The 27491-nt window shown below is 37.4% G+C and overlaps 1 protein-coding gene across 3 annotated transcripts; it reads right to left on the reverse strand.

Moving 5' to 3' along the window:
- Positions 1–19587: 19587 nt before the first annotated feature.
- On the reverse strand, positions 19588–25786 carry LOC107479777 (COP1-interactive protein 1). 3 transcript variants are annotated; one of them, XM_016099885.3, is made up of 4 exons: positions 25544–25786; positions 25058–25137; positions 23794–23938; positions 19588–23646 (listed from the first exon to the last, which is right to left on the reverse strand). In XM_016099885.3, exons 3-4 carry the CDS (start codon positions 23885–23887, stop codon positions 19913–19915), a joined length of 3828 nt encoding a protein of 1275 aa, XP_015955371.1. In that variant the 5' UTR covers positions 23888–23938; positions 25058–25137; positions 25544–25786; the 3' UTR covers positions 19588–19912. The 3 variants fall into 3 exon arrangements, with proteins under 3 accessions (XP_015955371.1, XP_015955369.1, XP_015955370.1); XM_016099883.3 differs by having other exon boundaries at positions 23794–23968; positions 25544–25785; XM_016099884.3 differs by having other exon boundaries at positions 23794–23968; positions 25540–25785.
- Between the last annotated feature and the right edge of the window lie 1705 nt (positions 25787–27491).

The raw sequence follows: 27491 nt of genomic DNA on the forward strand, positions 1-27491 counted from the left end.
GGTATACTTAGTAGACACTACATTCTCCTGCCAACAAAGAGGAAAAGAAGGCTCCCCACTCTCATCTAGAAAGAAAGGTCGGACGTCTCCAGTAGCCCGGACCTTGAAATAAAAGTTCTTAAAATCATGAAAGGACTCATCATACAGGGTACAAAACTTCCTTCCCTGGTTAGCCCTAAAAGAGACCCAAGATACCTTCCCTCCACCCGAACCCGGCTTTGTCAACACAAACAAGTAGGAAAAAAGAGAAATAGAGGGAGCAACGCCCAAAAACTGACACAAAAGTTGAAACAGCTTTAAAAACGCCCAAGAGTTTGGATGGAGCTGCGTAGGAGCAAGATTACAAGACCATAACACCTCGGACTCCAGATCGGTAAAGGGAAGTCGGACACTCAGCTTAGAGAAAAAACAATCATAAGCATAAAAGAAGAGTTTCTCGGAACTATCTAGGGGCGGGAAGCACACTCTCTCCTCGGAATCCGGGGCTACTAGTTCATAATCCCTCTCAGACTCTCTATTTTCACATATGCTACAATGCCTACGGAACCTAACTAAATACTCAGAATCTACCACAGAAGGGACTCTTAGAGGAAGATGATCTACCCAATCAAGACCACATGGAATTTTAGTCGACATCGCTTGAAGAACCTTTCGAGACATAAAATTCTTACCTACAAAGAAGAAATACAACAGCAAGCAAAAATCACATAAAGAAGACAGCGAAAACCCATTCAGCAAGGCAAGAAACAAAAACCCCACGAAGAAAATGGGGCAACCCGGAACAAAAAACACCAGAGAACAAAAAAGAGCCCCCCCATATACAAACAACAGCAATGGCGGCGCCTCTTTTTGGGGCAACCCAGGCATAAAGAAAAAGAAACAAACAAGAGCCACACAAAGAACAGAAGCATATGATCACAAGAAAAGAGAAAAATGGGAACAAACCTGGAAGAAGAAACGAAGACGAAGAGCTCCGAAGCAAGGAGAACGAAACGATGGCACAGAGGAAACCCCGGAAAGACACACAGAAAGATTCGGGAAAGCAGAACAAAAGAGAAAGAAGAAGCGGTGCTCGTAAAAGCATAAAGAAAAACAAAACGCAGAAAAGAGGAAGGGAGCAAATAAATAAAGCCTTCACAGAGCCCGAACGGAAATCGAGGAAAAACGGTAAAATGCAATAAATGCAGGAACGGCCATTTTTGAAATTTTGAAAAACTACTATGCCCGAGCACGACCTCCCAAAAAGGACGAACTCGGGCAGGGGCACTGTTCATACCCTGACCGGGGTCCTCCAACTCGGCAAATTCGTAAGAGGTCCGACCTTGTCCTAAAGCTCACACCTAAAGGTCGGACCTCGGACAAAGAGCAAGGAAGGCCCATCAAAAGGAACGCAGCCCAAACCTAAAGGCCGAAAAGGCCTAGAAAAGGCGGTTCCACAAAGATAGAGATAAAACTCCCAAAGATAAGATAAGATAAGAATATCTTATCCAGGGAAGATCACGGCCAACTACTATAAATACACTGGAGCACCCAGGTATGGCATTCATTCCACATCTACACATATCTGCTTGGACACATGCTAACTTAAGCATCGGAGTGTCATTGCAGGTACAACCACCAACCATTCCGCACATCAAGCTCGGGTCACCGAACCCCCACCTCGGGCCTCTCCGGACGACCGAGCTGCACGTTTCAGGTAAACCCTCGGAACAGGTAGTCTAGGATTTGGATAGTGGATTTAGGCCTGATTAAATTGCACTGTTCGTGCTTCTTGTTTTATAATTTTTGCAATTCTGCTGTCGTTGTGATGTTAGTATTGTTCATATGCTGTTCTTACTGTTCATGCTGCTTTTGCAAATGTTCTTTCTTGTTCATACCTAATTGCAGTTTGTTTTATTTTATATGAACTATTCTGATTGCTGTTTATTTTCCGGGAACATCCAATTTTTAGTCGGAATGCTGTCCAATTTTCTGTAGACTGTTTTGTTTCCTTTCATGTCTTGGTTTTGGCACTTTGAACTCTGCTTTACTTTGCTTTTACCAAACCAATTCATGAATACAAGGGCAAGATTTCTTATTCTTTTTTATTTCCTGGTTCATATTCTGCATTTTTTAGGTTTAGATTCCAATTTTTGCTATTTCTATGTCTATCTGAATCTTCATTAACCTGATTTCCTTGTTTTGATATGAGTCCACTGTAGCTTCTAATTGTGAATGCTTGTTACTTAGAAAATGATCATCATACCACTTACTCTGACTTTCTTTTTCCTAACTCACTGATTTCAACTTCCTTACCTCTTTTTCATTCCTAACCTAATTACCTTTCAAAACATCTCTTCTGGTTTTTCCTATTCTCTTTAACCTTCTAACCAAGGCATGATGATAGTTTTTCCTAATTAACATGAATTCTAATACATTTTGGATTGTGAATTTTTCTTCTCGGACTTTTAACTCTTATACAATCCTTAATGCATATTCTTTAACTCATTTTCCTTACTCTGCTACCCCTTTGCCACTATGTGCTTATTTTGTTATTTGCCTACCTGTTTTCCTATTTCCATTATATCCTTGATTTCTATTTTTTAGGATGTCTGACACCCAACGAAAGGGAAAAGGAAAGGCAACAACTGGCAAACAAAAAAAAGGAGAATCCTTTATGTCTCTCCTAGAACTTTTGCATGATGAATCCTGGCAGGACAAGCACTTTACCGCGTAGGAGAAGGCTGACCAACTCCTCCCTGCCAATGATCCCATTAAGTTTGCAAACCAGTACTGTGAGCTGAAGTTTCCTATGTTTTCTACCTCCAGAAATCTGTACCAGGAGATGACTTTGAAAATTCCATAAGAACTACAACAGTACACTTTTGATCAGATCAAACAGAGAGGCTGGTTCTTCCTAGAGCGAAACTTGACTGAGGTAAATGCTTCTTGGGTAAGAGAGTTTTACTGCAATTACTTCAAGACTTCTCTAGATGCAGTGCACCTCAGAGGGAAACAGATACTGGTCACTGAAGAGGTCATTGAGGATATTCTACACCTTCCACCTAAGTCCGATCAGCCTGACGGTTACCAAAAGGCTGAGGAGGACATGCGCTTTTTGAGATTTGACTGGGATGTTGTCAAGGAGAGGTTAGCCCTTGACCCTACTGTCCCATGGGTCATGGGTACAAACACCCCCATGCCTAAAGGAATCAAGTGGAAATACTTGAATGATGAGGCCCGGCTCTGGCACCAGATCTTGAGTAACTTTGTTATGCCGAGCACTCATGAGACAGAGTTACCTGCTGCCATGATCACCCTCCTCTGGTGTGTAATGGAGGGTAAGGACCTGTACCTACCACGATTCATCCGGCACTATATGGCTAGGGTACATATCCGAGGCACCCTCCCCTTCCCTTATCTGGTTACCCAGCTAGGCCGTCAGGCTGACGTGCCTTGGGAGGACGCTGATGAGAGGCCACCTGCTGCAGAGTGCAGGAAGATTATTCCTCACAGCAGGAACTTTCTGGCCTTGGGCTACAGACCTGACTTCCTTACTGCTTCCGATGAGACAACCACACCCTCAGCTACCCCCTCTTCTTCCACTGCTGCACCTACCCCGCCCACTGCTACTCCAGCTACTCATGAGCCTATTTACCATTTGGTGCATCGACTGTTCGCCCACTTGGTTGCGACGCTATGAGCACCTCAAGTTGATGATCCAGTCCGGCGGTGACATCCCTCTGAGCCTGACACCCCTTCCGATACATCTGAGGCAGAGGCATTCGATCATGAGGAGCAGGCACCCACACAGGCTGAGCAGGCAGGCCCAGCGCAGGCTGCGCCATATCTTGAGGTGCCACACCAGATGCAGGCCACCGATCCCGGGATTCCTATCCTATCAGACCCTCCTCTGCAGCAGACAGAGCCTTCTACCCTCATCCAGTCCGCAGATCCTCAGACTACCACCGCGACACCAGCAGCCCATCCTTCCGGAGATGACACTTCGTCACACCCTGCTTGAGTGAGCATCGAGGACGATGCTATTATTTAAGTGTGGAGAGGTCACCATCTCTGGCATCTATTTTGGTGAACTACTATAGACTCTCTTCTTATTTTAGCTATTTTCTGTATTTTTGCACATTTTTCTCTCTTTTGCTTTTGACTGTATTTCTGCATTATGCACTTTTGGCTGTATAATATCTTGGATATTTTAGCTTGATTTGCACCAAAGTTTACTAATTATTTATTAAGTGGATCAATTAGTATAGTTTACCCTTTTAGCATATGATAGTTGATTAGATTGAAAAGAAAAAGGAAGTAAGCTAAAGACTTTAACAGGATCAATCCACACACCTTGTATATATAGCATTACATGTTAGTTAAGTTAACAACATTTTATCAAGGAGGAACACTAAAACTTTAAAGCCATCCAATATATTTTACATTGAGAATAATGGAAACTCTTAATTTCTACTTGCATGACATACATAACTGATATATGATTTATGAGCTTGAGAACACACAGCCTGTGAGTTTTGAGCTTAATTGTATGGTTACATTCAAACCATAAATTTCATTCCTGTGTATTTTGCCCTTCTTTCTATTTTTCTGATGTTCTTTACTTTGCTTTAATCTATATGTCCAATATAGCATATAGATACATACCAAGATAAGATTGAGGCCATTTTTTTAACTCACTTATCCCAAATAAAGCCTACCTTTTACGCCATCCTTGTTAGCCCCCTTGAGCTTTTTAATCCCCTTGTTTTATAACCACATTACTAGCCTTAAGCAGAAAAACAAAATAAAAATCCCAAGTTGAATCCTTGGTTAGCTTAAGATAGAAATTGTGTAATTGTTTAAGTGTGGGAAAACTTTATGGGAACATGGATGATAGAAACAATGGCAGAAAGTTGAAAAGAATAAAGATGTTTGGGAAGCATGCTCATGTGAAATTAAAGTAATTAAATTACCATGTGCATAAAAAAAATCAGTATTCAAATAAAGGGGATACAAAAGAATTCCCAATTGCAAATTAAAGCAATACACATGGGACAAAAAAAATTAAAACTAATGCATGAGCATGTAACATAAAAAGTGGGAAATTTGAGTAAATAGGTAAAGAAGCTTGGCTTTACAAAGTATGTATGTTAGGTGAGACCTTAAACTAATCAAGGATTCACTTATTAGCTCACTTAGCCTTATACATATACCCTTACCTTTACCTTGGCCCCATTACAACCTTATTTAAAAACCTCATGATTTTTGTATGCCCATATTCTATAATTGTTGATTGGATAGATGAAGAACAAAGTTATGGAAAACAAGAATAAAAAGAAGAATAGAGTGATTAACACTAAGTGACTAGAGAGTAAACACAAAATCCAGTAAGGTTTCAATAGCTCATCACCATATATCTCTACTTCTATTATTAATTGTCTTGCAAGTTTGAAAAATATTTTATTTACCCATCTCAATTGTAAAAGTGCCTTAACATTATCTAAGGTTGGCTATACATATATGATTCCTTGAGAATGTGAATTAATTTAACTACATGTAAAGTTTTATATATAAGTGGATAATAACTAGATTTGCATGTCTCATTTAGGTAGATGCATTTAGAATAGATTGCATTGCATGAGATTCCACCACCTTACCTTAATCTTTATCTTGGATTTAGCATGAGGACATGCTATTGTTTAAGTGTGGGGAGGTTGATAAACCCATATTTTATGATATAATTTGTGCTGAATTTAAGTGTTTTATTCAATCCTTCACCCACTTATGCATGTGAAATTGCATGGTTTTACCTTCCCTTCCTTATTATGAGATGTATGTGAAAAACATGTTTTCTAGGCTTTAAAAGTATTAATTTTAATTATATTTTATTGCCATTCGATGCCGTGATTTGTGTGTTGAGTAATTTTAGATCTTCTAAGGCAGGAATGACTTAAAGGATGAAAAGGAAACATGCGAAAATGGAAGGAAAGCATAAAATAGAGTTTTTGAAGAAACTGGCAGCGACGTGATCGCATGGGCAACGCGGCCGCATGCCAACGCGAAATGGCAATGACGCGATCGCATGATTGACGCGGACGCATGACTAACACGACCACGTAACACGGAAAACTCCAGATGACGTGACCATGTGACCCACGCAGACGCGTGACAGAGGCCACACACCAGAAATTACAAAAAATGCTCCCAGCAATTTCTGAAGCCCTTTTTAGCCCAAATCCAAGTCCATAAAGCACGTATTAGAGGTTATAAAGTGGGGGAATACATCCATTCAAAGGGAGCTAGCCAATTAGTTACTTTTCATGATTTAGATGTAGTTTTGAGGGAGAAGTTCTCTCCTCTCTCTTAGGTTTTAGGATTAGGATTTCTCTTAAAGCTAAGGATTTAGGATTTCAACTCTTCATCAGGTTCAATATTTCTTTTACTTTATATCTCTCTTCTACTTTGAGATACTTTAATGCTTTTATTTATGTTTGATTTATGTTGCCCAATTGGCTTATGAATATTTTCCATGTTAGATTTGACTGCTTTGAATGAATGTTATTTGAGGTATTCCAGATATTTATGATTCTTATTTAGCTTTTTATATTATTGGCTTCAATTGATTAACTGGAAGCTGTTGAGTTATCAACTGTCCAGGATTGATTGTTATGTCGGCTGATTAATTGGAATTCCACTAACTCTAGTCTTTCCTTAGTAGTTGCCTAGGACTTGGAAAATCTAACCAATTGGTTCACTTGACTTTCCCTTGCTTACGCAAAGGTTAACTAAGTGGGATTAACTTCCATTCTCATAGGAGTAACTAGGATAGGACTTCCGAATTTTCATATCTTGCCATGAGTTTATTTTACAGTCATTTATTTATTTTATTTGTCATTTAATTTACTTGTTCCTCACTTTCAAAACCCCCAATTTACAAAACTCATAACCAATAATAAGAACACACCTCCCTGCAATTCTTTGAGAAGACGACCCGAGGTTTAAATACTTCGGTTATCAATTTATTTAGGGGTTTGTTACTTGTGACAACCAAAACGTTTGTACGAAGGGATTTCTGTTGGTTCAGAATCTATACTTACAACGCGACTTTATAAAATTCTTTACTAGCAAAAATCCTAACGTCAACATGGCGCTACTGCCGGGGAATTGCAAACGTGTGCCTTATTATTGGTTATTGTAAATATTTTTCTTTTACTTGTTTATTTGTTCCTTCTCTTCCCTCTTATTTCTGATAGCTACTATGAATTCTCACCCCTCTCACTTTGAGTTTGGTTCTAATTTTGTTGCAAGGAATGGAAGATATAACAGGACTATGCATCAAGGTCTAAGCAATCAAAGATGGATGGAGCCACAAAGATCTGATCACCCCTTTAGGCAACAACACCCTCCTAGATATAATGGACAGAGACCATTCTACAATGCATACCAACTGATAGATATGGTGGACCGCCTTGTCGCTACCAACAAGCCCCACCATGTGCTCAGAGACCATCCTTTCAACACAACCTCAATCCACCATACTCACAAGCTCTTTTTCACCATTCGCCACCAAATGATCCTTATCCACCCCAATGCCAATCCAACTATTCCCAAGAACCACCACACACCTATGCACCATGTCCATATCCATCAAGTCAAGAATCACAGGTTCACCTCGAAGAATCAGTAAAACAATTTAATGCAACCCTTCATCAACTGGAGCAAGCAATAAATCAATTATCTTCCAGACATTCAAGCACTCAACAGACTCCCATGGCTTCATGTGGAGAATCTAATGAAGAACGTAGTGTGAAGAAGCCACTAGAAACTCCAGTGGACAGCATAGAGCATAACTTCGTACTAGAACAAGTAGAGGACGCTGTCATTGTAGAAGAAGAAGAGTTGGTTGAAGATTTAGGAGATGTCAAACCGCCACCTGAATCTAGAGTTGTGGAGAATTCTGTCAAGAACGCTACAATTGATGCTAAGGAGGATAGTGCACAACCCCCAAAGCAGGTATCTTATGGAGAACTAGACGGAATTACCCAAGACATATGTTTCCTTGATGATGATCACAAGCCAAGTTCTCTTAGTAACGAACTTGCATCCCCAAGTGAATTCTTTGAGATGGAAAAATCTTCCCCAAGTAAATATGAAGATGATGCTGAGGTCGACTTCTCTCAACCTCCTATTTATGACTCAAGTGATGAGGAAGATATCAATGACTTTGATCAAGACATGGTTGAAGTTGAAGAAAGTTGCAAAGAAGTGGAGGAATTCACAGAAGACCACAAGGGAGTAGAGCTTGCAGAGCCATTAGAAACACCTATCCCAAGGCCATTACCACCCAACACAGACTTCAAGTGGGTAAAATCCTTAGCTTTTATCTTTACTTTTTCACTTAAATATGGTTTACTTGAAACAGATGGCCAGCTTAGAGCTCTTTGCGGCTTTAAGAGAAAAAGGGGAATGACTCGCACTCAGCACTGGTATGCAAGATCCAATGAGGTTTCGCACTTCAATTTGAGGTGCAAGGATTGGTGTCAAGCTCAATTGAAAGGATCTCGGAAGCTGTTTGGTCACTACAGTGAGAATTCAGATCACTTATCACCCGGTTGGAAAAATGCAGATCAAGACAAAGACAGGTGTAAAAGTAGAATTTGGGATCTTGGAATCTATTCTACCATTCAACACTCCGGGAGCCTGCAAGCCTGTTTGAACTCACCTAAGGGCTTTACGTACCTTGTTTGGGACCCCGGAGGATGCTGGCATTCCAAACACTGGTGGAGATTCCTGGATCAGTACAAGCACAAGCCACCATAACAAAGAGCTCACCAGAATGTCCAACTTAAGGACTTCAACTAAAAGTGCTAGGTGGGAGACAACCCACCATGCTATTATCGTTCCTTTTGCAGTTTAATTCTAGTCTATTTTGATTGTTTTTGAGTTTTGATTGAACCTGGAATCATGCATACTTGCATAGCATTCATATTAAGCATTGCATTATGCATACTGCATAAAAAAAAACATGCACGCGACACGTAAGCGTTGTTGACGCGTCCGCGTCACAAGTGCATTGGGAAGAAAATAACATGAACAGAGAGTCACGCGAAAGCGTGGCTGGAGGCGTTCGCATCATTAGTGAAATAACCTCCCCACGCGTCCGCGTCACCCACGCGACCGTGTGGCCCTGTAAATCGACGTATAAGGGTGTATGGCCGAAAGTTGAGCTGGAATTGGGCTGGACTCATGCTAGCAACACAAGCCCTACCACGCGAATGTGTGCCCTACGTGTCCGCGTCATTTTTCAAAATAGGCCATCCACGCGATCGCGTCAACCACGCGACTGCGTCACCCAAAAATTTGGCAATATGAGTTTCAAACAGAGAGTTGTGCGGCCGCGAGGCTGTCCTCGCACTAATGGCACAAATCGATCCATGCGACCGCGTGGATGATGCGTCCGCATCATTTCATAGAAGCGTTATCCGCACGAACGCATCGCTCACGCGTCCGCGTCACAAGTGCCGCACAACTTATCCAGATCAGCCAAATGTCTTATCTTTTCTTCCCCAAATCTAAATCTTTTCCCTCCCTTCTTATTTCTTTCTTCCTTCCTTTCTTTTTCTTTCCTCTTTCTTTTAATTGGTGTTAGAAATTTATTTGGGTCCTTATTTTGCTTGTGGATTGTTAAAATATTGCTTGACAATTATATATTATTTTTTTTAAGGATGCTTGCATGTTCAATTTCATATTTTCTATACCTTATTTACCATGCATGCTATGTGTTTGTGAAAAAGCCCGTAGGACATCATGCACTTTTCTACATTATTCTATTCTACTATCCAATGCTTGCTTTTTACAAATTCCCTTTACTATTTTATTAATTAAATATAATTGTTAATACAAACGTTATTGTTAGTTTCTCACGACTAATAATACATTAAGGCTTTTGATGCTTAATCTATGCTACTCATGCCCTTGCGGGCATGCTAATAAACATCTTGCATCCAATACTCCCCATGCATTGCTATATTTTCATTGATGAACTGATCACATAGAATCGCGACCATGTCTTTCATTTACTATTTTCCTTACTTGGCATAATTATCACTCGTACTGCCCTCCTCTTTGCTCTATCCCTTTGACTTCATGTCCCTTTCCTTCTCCCTTTTTCAGGCTGGCCACCAGGAAGAGTAAAGAGAAATACTCTACAACGAGCACCGGCTGAGGAACCACAACCCCCGCCACCTGCACATCTTTGCATGCACCAAGGACGGTGCAATCTTTAAGTGTGGGGAGGTCGATACCGATCTTTACGGGTAAGTTAGTCCCTTCTCAACACCAATTTTTGTTTTTCACTTTTGCATTTGCATATTTGATTGCATATTTTCTTGATTTTGTGCATATTTTACCACTTGGTTGAAGTAATATTTTCCTTTCCAAGAAAATTTTTTATAGTATTTCACTAATTTAAATTAAAAACTTTTTGAAAAACTCGCATGAAGAAATATTGTTCTGGAACATAGTTTAGAGCTCGAACACACAAAACCAGTGAGATTTTGAGCCTATTTGATTGGTTGCATTCTATCAACCAATATTTTATTTTTGGCGTGTGCTCTTCTCTCTAAAATTGTGATCTTTGTTTTGCTTAATTCTATATTTCCATTATTTGATGTATGCATGCACTTATATGATTGAGGCCTTGTTTCACTGAGCCTACATACCCATATGGCCTTACCTTTTATTATCCTTTGCAAACCTATGTTGAGCTTATTTTACCCCTTGTTCTTTACTTTAGCTCATCACTAACTCTAAGAGGAAAACAATAATGTCCTTCATTTGAATCCTTGATTAGCTTAGACTAGTGAGAATGCTCATGAATTAAGTGTGGGAAAAAGTGGGTTTGGAAACATTTGGTTTCGGAATTGAGTATGTTAGACTTTGTGTGAAAATGTGAAAAATGTTGAGAACATATTTATGCATTCAATACCTTAACCGTATGCATTGAGAAAAACAAAAAAAAATCAATAAATAAATAAGGGGACAAAATTACCCCAATGTTGAGTTAAGAATCCAAAGATCAATGCATGTATGATAAAATTAAAATAAAAAGTTGATACATGAGTATGGAATGTGAAAGAGAATTTTGGGCAGCTAGGTACGAACTCCAAGGTTATATAAAATATATATAGGATATGTTAAAGCTTGAGTTAATTAAAGATTCAATTTATAAGCTCACTTAACCATATATGTATCCTTACCTTTACCTTGGCCCCATTACAACCTTGAAAAGACCTCATGATGCTGCATCGGTATATTAAATGTTGTTGATTGATTAGGAAAAGAACAAAAAATTTAGGGAGCATGATTAGAGAAGGATAGAGTGATTACCCTATACACTGGAGAGATTAGAATATACATACATCATCAGTGAGGGTTCAATGCTTAAAATTCTATGTTCCCTGCTTTCATGAGCTACCTTCTTGCATTTTTATCCGTTCTTACTGTATGAGAATTTAATTAGTGGAGCTTGATTTGTAATTGTTTTGAAGAGCTTATTTATTCTTGATCAAGTGGACGAGAACCATATAGTTGCATTCACATATATAGGTTGCATTGCATTACATGAGTTTTTACATGTTCCAACTCATTTATTCTATCTCCTTTAACTAAGCATGAGGACATGCTAATGTTTAAGTGTGGGGAGGTTGATAAACCACTATTTTATGGTTTATAATGTGTTTAATTGTGTGGTTTTATCATGATATTTACCCACTTATTCATATAATTAGCATGCATGTATAGTTCCTTCCTAAAATTATTACATGATTGAAAACTTACTTCCTAGAGACTTTGAATTAGGTATTTTAATTCTCCTTTATCCCATTCGATGTCGTGATCTGTGTGTTAAGTGTTTCAGGCTTTATAGGACATGAATGAATTGGAGATTGAAAAGGAAGTTTCCAAAAATGGAAGGAATACAAGAAACTAAGGAGATGACCAGCGAGAAGTGACGCGGCCGCATGGCTCACGCGACCACGCGGATTGGAAAAGCAAAAGCAACGCGGAGGCATGGACGACGCGCCCACATGGAAAAGCAAAACACCGAATGACGCGTCCGCGTGAATGACGCGGCCGCATGACGTGCGCGATCTGTAGAATTTCAGAAGTCGCTGGCAGAGTTTCTGGGCCGGATTTCAACCCAATTTTCGGCCCGAAATCATAGATTAGAGCCAGGGAACATGCAAAAATGAGGGACACAATTCAGTCTGCATAATTTTTAGTTTTAGATCTGGATTTACTCCTCCCCTAGGTTTTTCACTCACTTGAGCATTCATAATTAGAATTGGAAGATTTTAGCTTTAGCTTTTGAGAAGAGTCTACCTCCGGTACTAGTCATCTTATTTTGTTATTTATTTTTTATATTTATTCTTCCATATTCTTAATCCCTCTAGAGTTGATAGTGGATTATTTCTACAAGTTATTAATATAGACTATTTTTATTTTCAATTAATCCTTTTATTATTATTTATCATGTCTTCTTTTATTTTCACCATTAATTCTGTGAAATTTATAATTATGATGAGTGAGTAGTTCCATGACTTGATTGGGGGATGATTGAAAGGAACGCTTGAGTTGAATTACTCAAGAGAGAAACTATAATTGGATTTATTATTGAATCACCCTCTAATCATTAACTCTAGTCCTTTCCAAGGGAGAGGATTAGTACTTATGACTAGAAACAGATTTTCAACTTGCTTGACTTTCCTTTACCTAGTAAGGGTTAACTAAGCAGAGCGACTTCCAATTATTAATTAATCTTGAGAGTATTTCAACAAGAATAGGGCTTCCAACTAATCTACCCCCAGTCAAGGATTTTATTTAAAATTAGCTAAATTCTCTAGATTAATTCCCTACTTATCAACTAAACCATTTTTGAAAACGCCCGATTGATAAAATAGCATATCTCCTTGCAACTTGTTAGGAGACGACCTGGGATTCATACTCCCAGTATTTTAATTTTCAATATTGTGACAACCCCTTTTAAATTGATAAGCAGATTTTCGGCTGGTTAAGGACTGTACTTGCAACGTGTCCCTATTAATAAATTCTTAACTCGCCAATTTCCGCCACGTCGGTGTTCTTGTCCTTATTCCTTCTCATATGAAAAAGAAGGAAACAGAAAATAATAATAGGAATCTTCTTTACCACAGTAGAGAGATTCCTTTATGTTAGTAGAAGAAGAAAAGAATAGAAGAAGGAAAAGGTAAGAATCCAAACACAAGGGTGAAGATAGGTTCAAATTCTTGAGATGAAAAGAAGTGTTAGTAAATAAATAAATAAATAGAAGAAGGTGAGAGAGGGAGGAATTCGAAAATAAATTTTGAAAAAGGGTTAGTGATTTTCGAAAATTAAGAAAAGAATTAAAATTAAAATTAAAATTTGAAACAATTAATTGATTAAAAGAATTTTGAAAAAGAGGGAGATGATTTTCGAAAATTAGAGAGAGGAAAGTAGTTAGGTGATTTTGAAAAAGATAAGAATTAGTAAAACAAACAAAAAGTCAATTAGTTAGTTGAAAAAGATTTGAAATTCAATTTTGAAAAGATAAGAAGTTAGAAAAGATTTTTCAAATCAATTTTGAAAAAGACATGATTTGAAAAATATATTTTGAAAAGATATGATTGAAAAAGATATTTTGGAAAAGATTTGATTTTTAAAATTAAAACTGATTTGATATGATTCTAGAATTTAAAGATTGAACCTTTCTTAACAAGAAAGTAACAAACTTCAAATTTTTGAATCAATCACATTAATTGTTAGTAAAGTTTTCGAAATTTTGAAATAAAGATAAGAAAAAGATTTTGAAAATAAATTTTAAAAATTTTCGAAAATAATAAAAAATGAAAAAGATTTGATTTTTTTTTTTTTTTGAAAATGATTTTGAAAAGATAGGATTTTTAAAATTGAAAATTTGACTTGACTTATAAGAAATAGCTAAGTTTTAAAAATTTTTTACTAAGTCAACTCAAATTTTCAAAATTTATGAGCAAAATAAGGAAAAGATATTTTTTATTTTTGAATTTTTAATGAGGAGAGAGAAAAACACAAAAATGACTCACAACATGAAAATTATGAATCAAAACTCATGATGCATGCAAGAATACTATGAATGTCAAGATGAACACCAAGAACACTTTGAAGATCATGATGAACATCAAGAACTTATTTTTGAAAAATTTTTTAGAAAAAGAAAAATATGTAAGACACCAAACTTAGAAATCTTTAATTCTTAGACACTATGAATGCAAGAATGCACATGAAAAACAACAAAAGACACAAAACAAGAAAATATGAAGATCAAACAAGAAGACTTACCAAGAACAACTTGAAGATCATGAAGAACACATGCATGAATTTTCGAAAAATGCAAAGGTTTTTAAAACATGCAATTCACACCAAACTTAAAAATTGACTCTAAACTCAAACAAGAGACACAAAATATTTTTTATTTTTATGATTTTATAAATTTTTTGGATTTTATTTTATATTTTTCGAAAACATATTTTGGAAAAAGGAAGTAATGAATCCAAAGTCCTCAATCAGAATTTCAGGAATCATGTAATGTTAGTCTAAAGCTTCGGTCCAGGAATTAGACATGGCTTTACAACCAACCAGGCTTCAAAATGTTATATGAAACTCTAGAATTCATTCTTAAAAACTCTGAAAATTTTCGAAAATAGGTGATAAATTTTTGAAAGATTTTTGAAAAATTTTTTTCGAAAATAAAACAAAAAGAAAATTACCTAATCTAAGCAACAAGATGAACCGTCAGTTGTCCAAACTCGAACAATCCCCGGCAACAGCGCCAAAAACTTGGTGCACGAAATTGTGATCTCTAATAATGACGCTCAACTTGGTATGCGCGTTTATAACTCAGCACTTTCTTCACAACTTCGCACAACTAACTAGCAAGTGCACTGGGTCATCCAAGTAATAAACCTTACGTGACTAAGAGTCGATCCCACGGAGATTGTTGGTATGAAGCAAGCTATGGTCATCTTGTAAATCTCAGTTAGGCGGATAATAAATGGTTATGGAGTTTTCGAATAATAATAATAAATAAATAGAAAATAAAGATAGAAATACTTATGTAACTCATTGGTAAGAATTTCAAATAAGTATATGGAGATGTTTTGTCCCTGTTGGATCTCTGCTTTCCTACTGCCTTTCTTCAATCCTTCTTACTCCTTTCCATGGCAAGCTGTATGTAGGGCATCACCGTTGTCAATGGCTACATCCCATCCTCTTAGTGAAAATGGTCCAAATGCTTTTGTCACAGCACGGCTAATCATCTGTGGGTTCTAGATCATGCCGGAATAGAATCCATTGATTCTTTTGCGTTTGTCATCACGCCCAACAATCGCGAGTTTGAAGCTCGTCACAGTCATTCAATCCCTGAATCCTACTCGGAATACCACAGACAAGGTTTAGACTTTCCGGATTCTCATGAATGCTGCCATCAATTCTAGCTTATACCACGAAGATTCTGATTAAGGAATCCAAGAGATATGCGTTCGGTCTAAGGTAGAACGGAAGTGGTTGTCAGTCACGCGTTCATAGGTGAGAATGATGATGAGTGTCACGGATCATCACATTCGTCATGGTGAAGTGCAACGAATATCTTAGAACAGGAATAAACTGAATTGAATAGAAAATAGTAGTAATTGCATTAAAACTCGAGGTACAACAGAGCTCCACACCCTTAATCTATGGTATGTAGAAACTCCACCGTTGAAAATACATAAGTGATGAAGGTCCAGGCATGGCCGAATGGCCAGCCCCCATGAATGATCAAAAGACCAAATGGTCAAGAGACTATATCGTCAAAAGATCGAATGGTCAAAAGACGTCTAATACAATAGTAAAATGTCCTATTTATACTAGACTAGCTACTAGGGTTTACAGAAATAAGTAATTGATGCAGAAATTCACTTCCAGAGCCCACTTGGTGTGTGCTTGGGCTGAGCTTGAGCTTTACACATGCAGAGGTTTCTTTTGGAGTTAAACGCCAAGTTGTAACGTGTTTTTGGCATTTAACTCTGGTTTGTGACGTGTTTCTGGCGTTTGACTCCAGAATGCAGCATGGAACTGGCGTTGAGCGCCAGTTTATGTCATGTAATCTCAAATAAAGTATGGACTATTATATATTTCTGGAAAGCTCTGGATGTCTACTTTCCAACACCATTGAGAGCGCGCCATTTAGAGTTCTGTAGCTCCAGAAAATCCATTTCGAGTGCAGGAAGGTCAGAATCCAACAGCATCAGCAGTCCTTTGTTAGCCTTTTATCAGAGTTTTGCTCAGGTCCCTCAATTCCAGCTAGAAAATACCTGAAATCACAAAAAAATACACAAACTCTTAGTAAAGTCTAGAAATGTGAATTTAGCATAAAAACTAAAGATAACATCCCTAAAAGTAGCTAGATCCTACTAAAATTTACCTAAAAATAATGTCAAAAAGCGTATAAGTTATCCCCTCATCACAACCCGTTTACCGTTTGCTTTCTTAATTTTTCTAAGTATTGTTTAATGCATTTGAACCTAAAACACTTCTTTGCCTTTGTCTGACTAAGTAAATTATTCAATTATTGTTGCTTGGTCCATCAATCCTTGTGGGGTTGACCTTCACTCACCTGAAATATTATTTACTATGACCCAATGCACTTATCAATTATCAGTTAGTTTGTGGTTTTAGAAATCTGCACCATCCATCAACAAACCTCTCAATCTAGGGGTGTAATCGATTCGGTTTGGTTCGGTTTTGGATCAAAAACCAACCGAACCGACTTGTTTGGTTGTACAATGATGCCAACCATTCGGTTTGCTGCTTTCTGCGCAACAGAAGCGAACCAATAGCAGTTTGGTTCGATCAGTTTTGTTTGGTTTTTTTAAATCTAATAATCAGAATTTAAATTACCGTAAAATGAAGTTTAAAACCGTCATTAAATTAGAATAACAAGAGTATATCACATCCAAATTTAATACAAATTCAACTTGTCCCAACAATTAAACATAAAACAAAGACAATTAAAAATGTCTAGTAAATAACAAAAACAAACACACTTTAAAACGTACTAAAAACCGAAATAGCTACTTTAAACCAAATAAAAACCAAACAGCCACCATGCTTAATCTGAATCCACACCAGACTCATCATCATCTTCCCTGGTTGGTGCAATTTTTCCAAAAATAAAACAAAGAAATCAATATAGATTATAAACATAAACATAATATAGATTATAAATTATAAACATAAACTATGAAAGGAACTTCAAATTTCTTTTTTGCATACCTAATTCAAGTTTCTCAAACTCCTCAATAAGCTCCTCAAAATCAGTTGTTATTGGAGAAGTAAGAAGCCAATTTTGTGTACAAATCAATGCCTCAACTATCTTTAGAGTTAAAGAACTCCTATAGTTGTTAAGCACTCTTCCACCAGCGCTAAAAGCTAATTCTGAAGCAACAGTCGAATATATTACTCACTGTCAAGCAAAGCTAATTTGGTTTCATCTCATTTTACATCACCGTACATTGTTATCATCACTCACCGAGTACAGAATCTTTTCTTCTCATTGCTTTCTAATTCTCTAATCCTATAATTAATTCATTTTAAAGCCAATAAATAGAATTTAAATGACCATAAACAATCAGAGACACCAACAACAATCACATTAAGCACAAACTAGCAACAACAATCAGAGACAATAATTTTAGCCAAACTCGTCTTTCTAATTAAGCACATACCAGTAACAACATACAGGAACAAAAATTTCAGTCAAACTCATCTTCTTAATTAAGCACAAACCAGCAATAACGATAAGAGACAATAATTTTAGTCAAACTTATCTTCCTAATAAAGTAGAAACCAGTAACAACAATCAAATACGAAAATCAGAAATGTGTTATTAAAACAACACACACTCCACCCAACATAAACAATATTTTAAATAATTAATTTTAAAAATTAAATTTTGAATTAATTAGAATTAGGTTTTTAATTATTCAAAGTAACCCTATATAAACACATACTAACAACATGTCACCTTTCTCTCTCATCGTGTCATCACTCTGCCGCTCAGTCAACCGTTCCTCCGCCACGACAGTGCGCCGTCACTGCTGGTGGGAGCTCTCGCACGAGGTGCGCGTCCTTTCCTCCCGGTCTTCCGAGTCGCAACTGCAGAAGAAGTTGCGTTAGACACTACGCTTGGAACGTCGGCGACACTACTGCTGTCTCGCGCAATTCTCCTGCATTGCCGCTGTTTCTGTCAAGCGTCCCTCCCCCGCTGCGCCGCTGCTACTATCTCGCGCAAATCGCAACCTCCGCGGCTTCGTCGGTGTCACTGCTGCTATCTCGCGCGATTTTCCTGCGTCGCCGCTGTTGCTGCCAAGCGTCCCTCTCCCACTGCACCGCCACTGCTACTGTTGTCTCGCACACACTGCGAGTCCTCCCACTGTCTACGCAGCACTGTTGAAGACGTCGTCGCTGAATACTCCCAAAGTTAGGGGTGTCCATGGATCGGATCCGATCCGCATATCCGCGGTGTTTACCCGAATCCGATCCGAAAATTACGGATATGGATCCGATCCGCAAGGCTTTCGGATCGGATCGGATCGGATCTGCACACTAATCGGATCGGATTGCGGATTTTGTGTTGGTATCCGCATATCCGCGTATCCGCAAAATTAAAGAAATAAATAAATAAATATTCTTTTTATGTTTTATTTCAATTAATAATTATCATATATGTTATATTATTTTAATTTATTATTTAAGAAAAGTATGTTTAATATTATTTTAAGAATAAACATATTTAAAAGAATAGAAAAAATGAATTTTATTGATATTTTTTAATAAAAATAAGCCTTTCAAAATATTTTTGTGTTTTGCGGATATATCCGATATCCGATATCCGATCCGATCCGCAAATGTGCGGATCGGATCCAACCTTAAAAGTTGCGGATATTGGATCCGATCCGATCCGATGATTTTAATGCGGATCGGATCGAATTTTTGGCCATATCCGATCCGATCCGCGGACACCCCTACCCAAAGTCCCAGCTCTTCTTTTATTTGGGATGATTTTTTTAATTAGTTTTTAATTTTTTTTAAATTACGAATGATTTTTTTATTAGTTTTAAATTACTTTTTTTCATTTTGGATGTTTTTTTTAGGGGGTTGAATTTTTTTTAATAATTTTAAATGTTTCTTTTTATAATTTTTAGATTTTTTTATATTTTTTATATTTTTCTTTTTTATTGGTTTTGAATTTTAAAATTATCGGATTTTTTTTAAGTTTAGGATGTTTGTTTTTGTCACGTTTCAGATATTTTGAAAATTTATATTCTGAAATTTTTTAAATGATTTTTTATTTCTTTTAAATAATTTTGAATTTTTAAAATAAATTTTAAAATGATTTTATATTTTATATTTTTTATTTTTTATTTTTTATTTTTTTTTTCTGTCGCGAATGGGAAAAACCGCGATGATCAAAGCAGATGTGCGTCGCGACGGAGGGATCGGAGGTAGTCGGTGGGAAGAGGGATTAGAGAGCCTCAATTTTGATATTGCATTTATTTTCTTCTTCCCATTATAGTTTCTCAATATCACTTGATTACAAGTTACAAAAAAAGGCATAGACAAAAGACAATGACCGTCATATGACAAGTAATGATGAGGTATGTGATGATAACCAAATCATGAAGGAGATATATGCTCCTGATACAGAATGAATTAAATTATAAACACGCACATGTTTGAACCAAAAGAAACAAAGAATTAATTCACATGAGAAAAATTGAACTAATAACAATTCAAACCACAACACCATACCTAAATGGGACACACAAGAAGGTGCTAAACAAACTTTAAGGATTTAAGCCGTTCGTTGGCCTCTACCTGTCTTTGATAGAACGTCTTTGAGATAGTCATAACGGCTGCGATGATAATCAATCCACAAACAAAGCTGCCTTATGGCCTCCCTCTTCTCTTCACCCAAGTCCAACATGCCATCATCTTTCTCTTTCATCTTCTTCTCCAATTCTCCAACTGTATTCCTCAGTTGAGCCATGTTCGCTGCCAGATTCGTCTTCTCTGATTCATCCTTGCTTGCTTTTGCCTCCAGCTTCCCAATCCTCTCCCTCAAAGCTAACTCTTCTTCCTTCTTATCCCGCAGCTGCTCCAGCAATTGGTGTCTCTGTGTCTGCAATTGCTCTTTTTCCTTGTTCATCTCCCTGAAACCGTTCTTTGCAACTTGAAGCTCACGAGACATGTTGGAGATAGAGTTCTCATGATTTTTACATTTATCAGAGAAATTCCAGCAAACGGTTTCTATGCCAACCGTCACGCTGTTCACACACTCTTTAACACCGGCTATGATTTCCTGAAAAGCTTCATTGTTGGCAGCAAGCTTTACTGACAAAGTAGCAATCATGTCTTCAAGAGCTTTCTGCTCTTGTTGGAACTTTTCTTCAGCTTTTCTAAAGCTCTCCTCCTTCTCACTTAGCAATTGTTCTGTGACGCGTAACTTCTGATTGGAAAGACGAAGCTTAACCTCGAGCATGCGGACATTCTCAAACATAGTGTTGATTTCATCTCCTTTCTCTTCAAGGTCTCTCTTCAGATCCTCCACTGTATGCTCCAGTTCAGCCATCATCTGATTCTTAAACTCACTGCCTTCATGGAATTCACGTTCCATTTCTTCAATCTTCTTCTCAGCAACTTCAAGGCTCACCTTGCTTTCCTTCAGCCAACCTTCGATTTGTATATAACCTTCATTTAACTTCTGATAAGCATCTTCTCGTTCTTCTAATGTTCTCTGAAGACTGGTTGACTTTCCTGCTAGCTCATTCTTTTCATTCTCTATGAGTGTAAACCTTTCTGCATGTTCTTCTTTGATTTTTCCACAGTGGAGCTCCAACTCTTCTTTTAAGCCCTGCAATGAAAGCAAGTCATTTTGCAGATTATTCACTTGGGTGGTTAAGGCAGAAGCTTCGTTCTCTTTCTCATGAAATTTTTCCTGCAAAGTGGACAACGCAAACTTCTTTTCTGCCATTGTTGTCTCCAGCGCAGTGATTGTTCCCTTCAATCCAATAATTTCCTCTCTCAGCTCGCTGTTCTCATGATCTTTAGCTCTTGCCTGCTCTTCAAGTTCACTCTTCTGGCTGTGTATAGAATCCACCTCCAACTTCAGTCCGTCATACTGCTGTGATGACTCTTGTTTATGATTCTCCAAGGAAACCAAATCATTTTGAAGATTGTTAATTTTCTCAGTCAAATTCATTATTTGAGCTGAACTCTCTTCCTCTACTTTACGAAGTGTGTCCTGGATGACAGAAAACGCAGATTCTCTCTCTGATGATGTTTTCTCTAATTCTGCTGTTTTGTCAAGTAGCTCCAACTTCTCTTGTCTCAAATGATCAATCTCGTGGCTGTTAGCCCTTATCAGCTCATCATCTACACTTTTCTGGTTCTTCATAGTGCTCACCTCTGATTCCAGATTCCTTATCTGCATGAGTAAATTTTCGGTGTCTTCCATAAGTTTCTCTTGTTCCAGGGTTTTTCTGTCAACCTCCTCTTTCAGATTTTGCAATTGAATTGCATACTCTGAATTCTCTTGGACTTTTTCCACTAACTGAACTTCCAAGTCAGCTTTCTGTTGTTGTAGGGACTCCACTTCGTGCTGCAACACACTCATGTTATCAGTAATGCTTTTGACTTGAGCTGATGCTTCACTGCTCTTTGAAATTATCTGCTCTTCCAGTTCATTGTTTTTTGAATGTAATGTGCTTATGTCAGTCAGCAGATTGGTTATCTGAGATGTCAAATCTAATATTTTAGAGGATGACTGCTCCTCATTATCTTCAAGTTTCTTCTTGAGGGAAAATAGTTCCTCTTCTCTTTCTTTGGACTTCATTTCAAGTTCTGAAATCTGGCTACGTAGCCCTAAATTGTGCTCTCCCAGTTCCCTTGCTTCAGTTGTGCCCCTTTTAATTTGCTCCTCCATATCTCTTTTCTGGGTTTGATGTGATTCTAGTTCTAGTGCCAGGTTTGTGACTTGTCCCTCAAGCTCCCTAATTTTATTTGAGGATTCATTCTGATGCCCTTCATGCATCTCGGTGAGGGTTGAAACTTCCCTTTCCTTCTCATCATGTTTCTCCTTTAACTGACTCAATTCATCTACAAGTTCTTGAATTCTTCTGTGAGAAAGCTGAACCTCATCAGAAGCCTGTGAAATTGTCAATTTCAATGATTCAGTTTCTTCCCCAGTGACTCTCAGGTTGTTGTTGACCTTTGTCATTTCCTCATCTGCATGCTCTAACTGCTGTTTTAGAATGGAAATTTCCCCTGTCACAACTCGTAATTCTTTCTCAAGCGAGAATTTCTCATCCTTCAGTTGATCAACTGTGGTTCTCAGGTCATCTGTAATCTTCTTTTCCTCGACAATCTGCTGGATAGCTGTGTCCTTCTCCAGTGTCAAACTATCTTTTTCTGTCTTCAAGTCCTCCAATCTTTGACTCAGCTCCGCTTCTGTCTTACCAGCAACATCCAGTTGATTTTTTAGTTCAGCATTCTCTTCCAAAAGTTTTGATCTTTGAATACTCGATGCTTCAGCATCAGTTTTCAAATCCATGTTTATTTTGTCTACTTCTTCTATTTTGCTCAATGCTGCAACATGTTCCTCCTTTAACTGACTCAATTCGTCTACAAGTTCTTGAACTCTTCTGTGAGAAAGCTGGACCTCATCAGAAGCCTGTGAAAGTTTCAATTTCAATGATTCATTTTCTTCCTCAGTGACTCTCAGGTTGTTGTTGACCTTTGTCATTTCCTCATCTGCATGCTCTAACTGCTGTTTTAGAATGAAAATTTCCCCTGTCACGACTTGTAATTCTTTCTCAAGAGAGAATTTCTCATCCTTCAGTTGATCAACTGTGGTTCTCAGGTCATCTGTAATCTTCTTTTCCTCGACAATCTGCTGGATAGCTGTCTCCTTCTCCGATGCCAAACTATCTTTTTCTGTCTTCAAGTCCTCCAATCTTTGACTCAGCTCAGCTTCTGTCTTACCAGCAATGTCCAGTTGATTTTTTAGTTCAGCATTCTCATCCAAAAGTTTTGATCTTTGAATACTCGATGCTTCAGCATCAGATTTCAAATCCATGTTTATTTTCTCTACTTCTTCTATCTTGCTCAATGCTGCAACATATTTCGAATTAAGATCCTCCTTCTCTTCATGAGTACTTGTCAACCTCTGGTTTAATTCAGCAACTTCCACACTAGCCATTTCAAGTTCTTGCTTTAAGCCTTCAATTATCTTTTGAAAGTCACTTTCCAGCTGTCCATTTTTTCTGACTTTGTCTCTTGAAGAATAATCTGAATCTGAGTCTGAACTGGACGATGAGCTCTCATTTTCTCCTTGCTTGCCATGAATCTTTTTCCTTAACTCACCTGTCAAATGATCATATCGTGCATAGAGCGATTGGTACTGATTGTGGAAATCCTCAATCAGTTCAACAAGTGGTTCCTTCTTAGATTGCTCTAAAGGGGGGCCATCCTCTTCAAGGTTGTCATCTTTAATAAGTTTCAATATCCTTTTCACTTTGTCATCAATTTCTGTAGGAAAAAAAAAAGAGCAGCAAAACACGAAATCATTTGTTTAATCATTACAAGGTGATTGATAAGTTGTGGAAAATTATTTATCATTATCATTGTGATGTCATGGTGGCAGCTGAGCTTTTAATCTTGGGATAGAAATTGTACCTGTTTTAGCTCCCTGCAGTTGCTCTTCTTTCTCAGGGTCAAGATGACTTCCAAACAAAGATTTTATAGACTCTCTAAAGCGATGTTTCACCATCTTCTCTATGGATCTTCAACTTATCAGCAGTCACGCACGCATCAACATAATCTGCTCCCCATGATCCCAAAAAGTCAGGAACTGAAAAAATTAACACTTTTTTAGCACTATTTTCTTCATGCTTAAATTTGCAGGTAATTACCATCTGTAAGGAATTTCTAAGTAAACATCATTAACAAGATTAACGCAGATTATCGCTACTATTTTATTCTAAGTGTTATGGATATTTATCAAACTTTAGAGGTGGGGAGGGGGAGGAGAAAAAGTTATGTATAGCAACTAAAAAATGTAGAAAGTATTGTCGAAAAGTGTAGTTTATTATTGCTGTCATTACAGAAAGAGTACATATTCCTTTCTGGTCGGTCTGAGCTTTCATCAGCGCTTTTCCATAAAGAAATTTGTAGTCCGTATAGTTTATATGTCATCAAAGAAGATGGTGGAAAGCAATAGTAGATGTGCCACACAAACGGGATTTATTAATCGATTTGATATGATATTATTATATATAGCCGTCAGGAAAATGCAAAGGCAACACATTTTAACGAGAGATAAATGATCATAAAATATGGGGAATGATCATAACGGTGTCTCATCGCAACAAGGACATAGTACATACAATTTCGTAGAACTCGAATCGATCCAGTAACAAAATGAATATTCCGTTCCACTATTGAAATCGAGGGTAATTACTAATTATGAGAATAATTAGCCGTATAGTGATGTAAAAATAGAGAAACAAAGGAAAGGGATACGTGAAAAAGATATCTGGATTCTCCATTGATAAGTGAAGAAAGATACAATTGTCATCATCAATTAACCAATACTTGATTCTCTCAGCTTTTCGGAGATTGCAATAAACGTACCGTCAAACCACCATTTTACGCTATCAGGATTAAAATTCAATTATTGAATGCGGAATAATTAAACTAAGCTTAAATAATTAACTCAAGAAAATGATTAAAATTATAGAGAAGGAAACAGAGACACTTGAAGTAGGCGCCAAGAACTAACATTTGGTAACAAATTTTTTTGTCATTATTTAACAACAAAAACGAAATACCTTTGTAAATTGTAGATTTGTAATTTACCGAAAGATGACCGGATAAAACAAGAAATGATAATTGCAAATCATGATCTCTAAATCACAATTTCGAGAAATAAGTTAGGTACCTGAGGTACAGGGTCAGTCAGTATTCTTTCTACTCTTGAGAATCTTCTTGTTGAACTCCTCAAATGCAAAACTGCAGCAGCTGAAAGAGAAACAAAAGTATTCAGAGCTAATTGATCTTGGACCTGTATGTGCAGCTTTAGAAGTAATACGATCAAATTCAATGAATTCATATATCACTAACAGCAAGAGTTCTTTCGTAGTTCTGACTAAGAAAAAAGATATACTAAGCGCAGAATTTTCAAAGATCGTCATCATATAGAAAAGGAAAATCGATAGCAAAGTAAACTATTCGAATTGTTCAGGGAGAATTACAGGAAGAACAAGTAAAGATGAGAAAACGAGAGAAGTAAATTGAAGCATGCATGATATCAGTCTTAGAGCATAGGAAGTTGATCGGATCGAATCCGAAAGCTGAAACGATTCGGGAGAACCACGCAGAATCAGAAAGAAGAAAGGAACAACAGAAGGAATCGAGAGTTACCTACCTGTGAAAAACGAAGAGAGGATGAAGCAGAGAATCGATGCTTAGAAAAAATCGAAAAGAAAGGAAGAGGAGTGAATGAGTGAGAACGTTCTTCAATTAATGCGAGAGAGAGAGACAGGGAGGCTAAGCTTGAGTTTTATTTTCTGACACATGATGAATGAATAAATAAATAAATAAATGAAAGAAATATAGTGGCATGAAAAGTGGCTTTGTTTGGATTAGAGCGCTGAAAAGGGACGCCAGCATTGTGCACCTTCAAATTTCGGGGATGGAATCTTTGGAATGTATTTTCAGATGTATGTCCCTCTCGTTCTATTTTTATTACATGCACTGCCACGCGATTTCTCGCGCCTCATTAGGCTGGCCACTTCTGTCCTGTTTCGTGCGAGAGAATCCAATCAGACTCCAATCACACTATTGGCCTCTGGGATTATTACTGTCTACTGTTGCCAAGAAAGGTTACAGAAACTTTTAGTAAATAAATAACACGTACCCAAAAGATTCTAGTGTTAACAATCTAAACAATTGTTTACGATTCATAAGATATGGTAGCGTTATCGATACGATGAGTTAAGTCTTTTTGAAACTTATGAATTGTACTGATTTAATCTTTTAGATTTTGATTGTATTAAATTAATCTTTTAAATTTAAAAAAATGTATCATGTTAATTCTTGTTTTATTTTTCATCATCGAAACATTGCACTATTAGTGACGTAGTCCATTGTGACTACATTGGACACAATGAAACCACGTCATTTTTAATTTGGTACTAAAAGTTCCTTTAAGCAATGTCGTTTGTATGTGATGAGAAATAAAACGTTTGTATTTCTCTTTTTTTTATTCTTTGTCTTTAACTTTTTCATAAATGACGCAGTAAAAAAAATTTATCTTCCATGAGTGACACAAAATAGGAATTGGTAACTGTAATAGAATTTTTGGAGACTGTTAGAACACGTGTGAACACTATACAGTTGTCTGAAGAGTTGGTTTGCCGCTATAAGGATCTTCTATTTCGTCACCAAGGTTAGTGAAGAGAGTAAAATTTTATGTTTTTAAATTTTAGGGAAAGTATTGATGATTGGTGATCAGGGTTTATTGCTTTGTATATTGTTATTTCCTAAGTTTTGTAGTGGATTTTGTGCTAGGATTTTATTGCGATGTTGTGTGGGATTATTTTTAGGGGTTTCTTTTCATGCTCTATTCTGATGGTGGACAACTGTGTTTTATTTTGATATTTTTCTGTGCCATGTATGGTGGACAACTCTGTTTGACTCTGTACTGAGAGAAGCTCTACATGCTTACTCTCCCTTGTTACAGAAGGATAGCCGTGTGCCTTAAACACAAGGTAGTCCCCATTCAATTGAAGGACTAATTCTCCTCTGTTAACATCTATCACAGCTTCTGCTGTGGCTAGGAAAGGTCTTCCAAGGATGATGCATTCATCATCCTCCTTCCTAGTGTCTAAGATTATGAAATCAGCAGAAATGTAAAGGCCTTTAACCTTTACCAACACGTCCTCTACTAATCCATAAGCTTGTCTTACTGACTTGTCTGCCAATTGTAATGAGAATAAGGCAGGTTGTACCTCAATGATCCCCAGCTTCTCCATTACAGAGAGTGGCATAAGATTTATACCTAACACTAGGTCACACAGAGCTTTTTCAAAGGTCATGGTGCCTATGGTACAAGGTATTAAGAATTTCCCAGGATCTTGTTTCTTTTGAGGTAAAGTTTGCTGAACCCATGTATCAAGTTCACTAATGAGCAAGGGAGGTTCACCTTCCCAAGTCTCATTACCAAATAACTTGGCATTCAACTTCATGGTGGCTCCTAGATATTGAGCAACTTGCTCTCCAGTTACATCTTCATCCTCTTCAGAGGAAGAATAATCTTCAGAGCTCATGAATGGCAGAAGGAGATTTAATGGAATCTCTATGGTCTCTATATG

Source organism: Arachis duranensis, chromosome 3, assembly GCF_000817695.3.
Source record: "Arachis duranensis cultivar V14167 chromosome 3, aradu.V14167.gnm2.J7QH, whole genome shotgun sequence".
In the NCBI taxonomy this organism is placed as follows: domain Eukaryota; kingdom Viridiplantae; phylum Streptophyta; class Magnoliopsida; order Fabales; family Fabaceae; genus Arachis; species Arachis duranensis.

Excerpts from the sequence above, each read along its gene's own strand:
- LOC107479777 (XM_016099885.3), bottom strand. The coding sequence starts at position 23,887 with ATGGTGAAACATCGCTTTAGAGAGTCTATAAAATCTTTGTTTGGAAGT. Across the intron at positions 23,647-23,793 it reads ACTGCAGGGAGCTAAAACAG|AAATTGATGACAAAGTGAAA; the intron begins GTACAATTTCTA and ends TTTTTCCTACAG.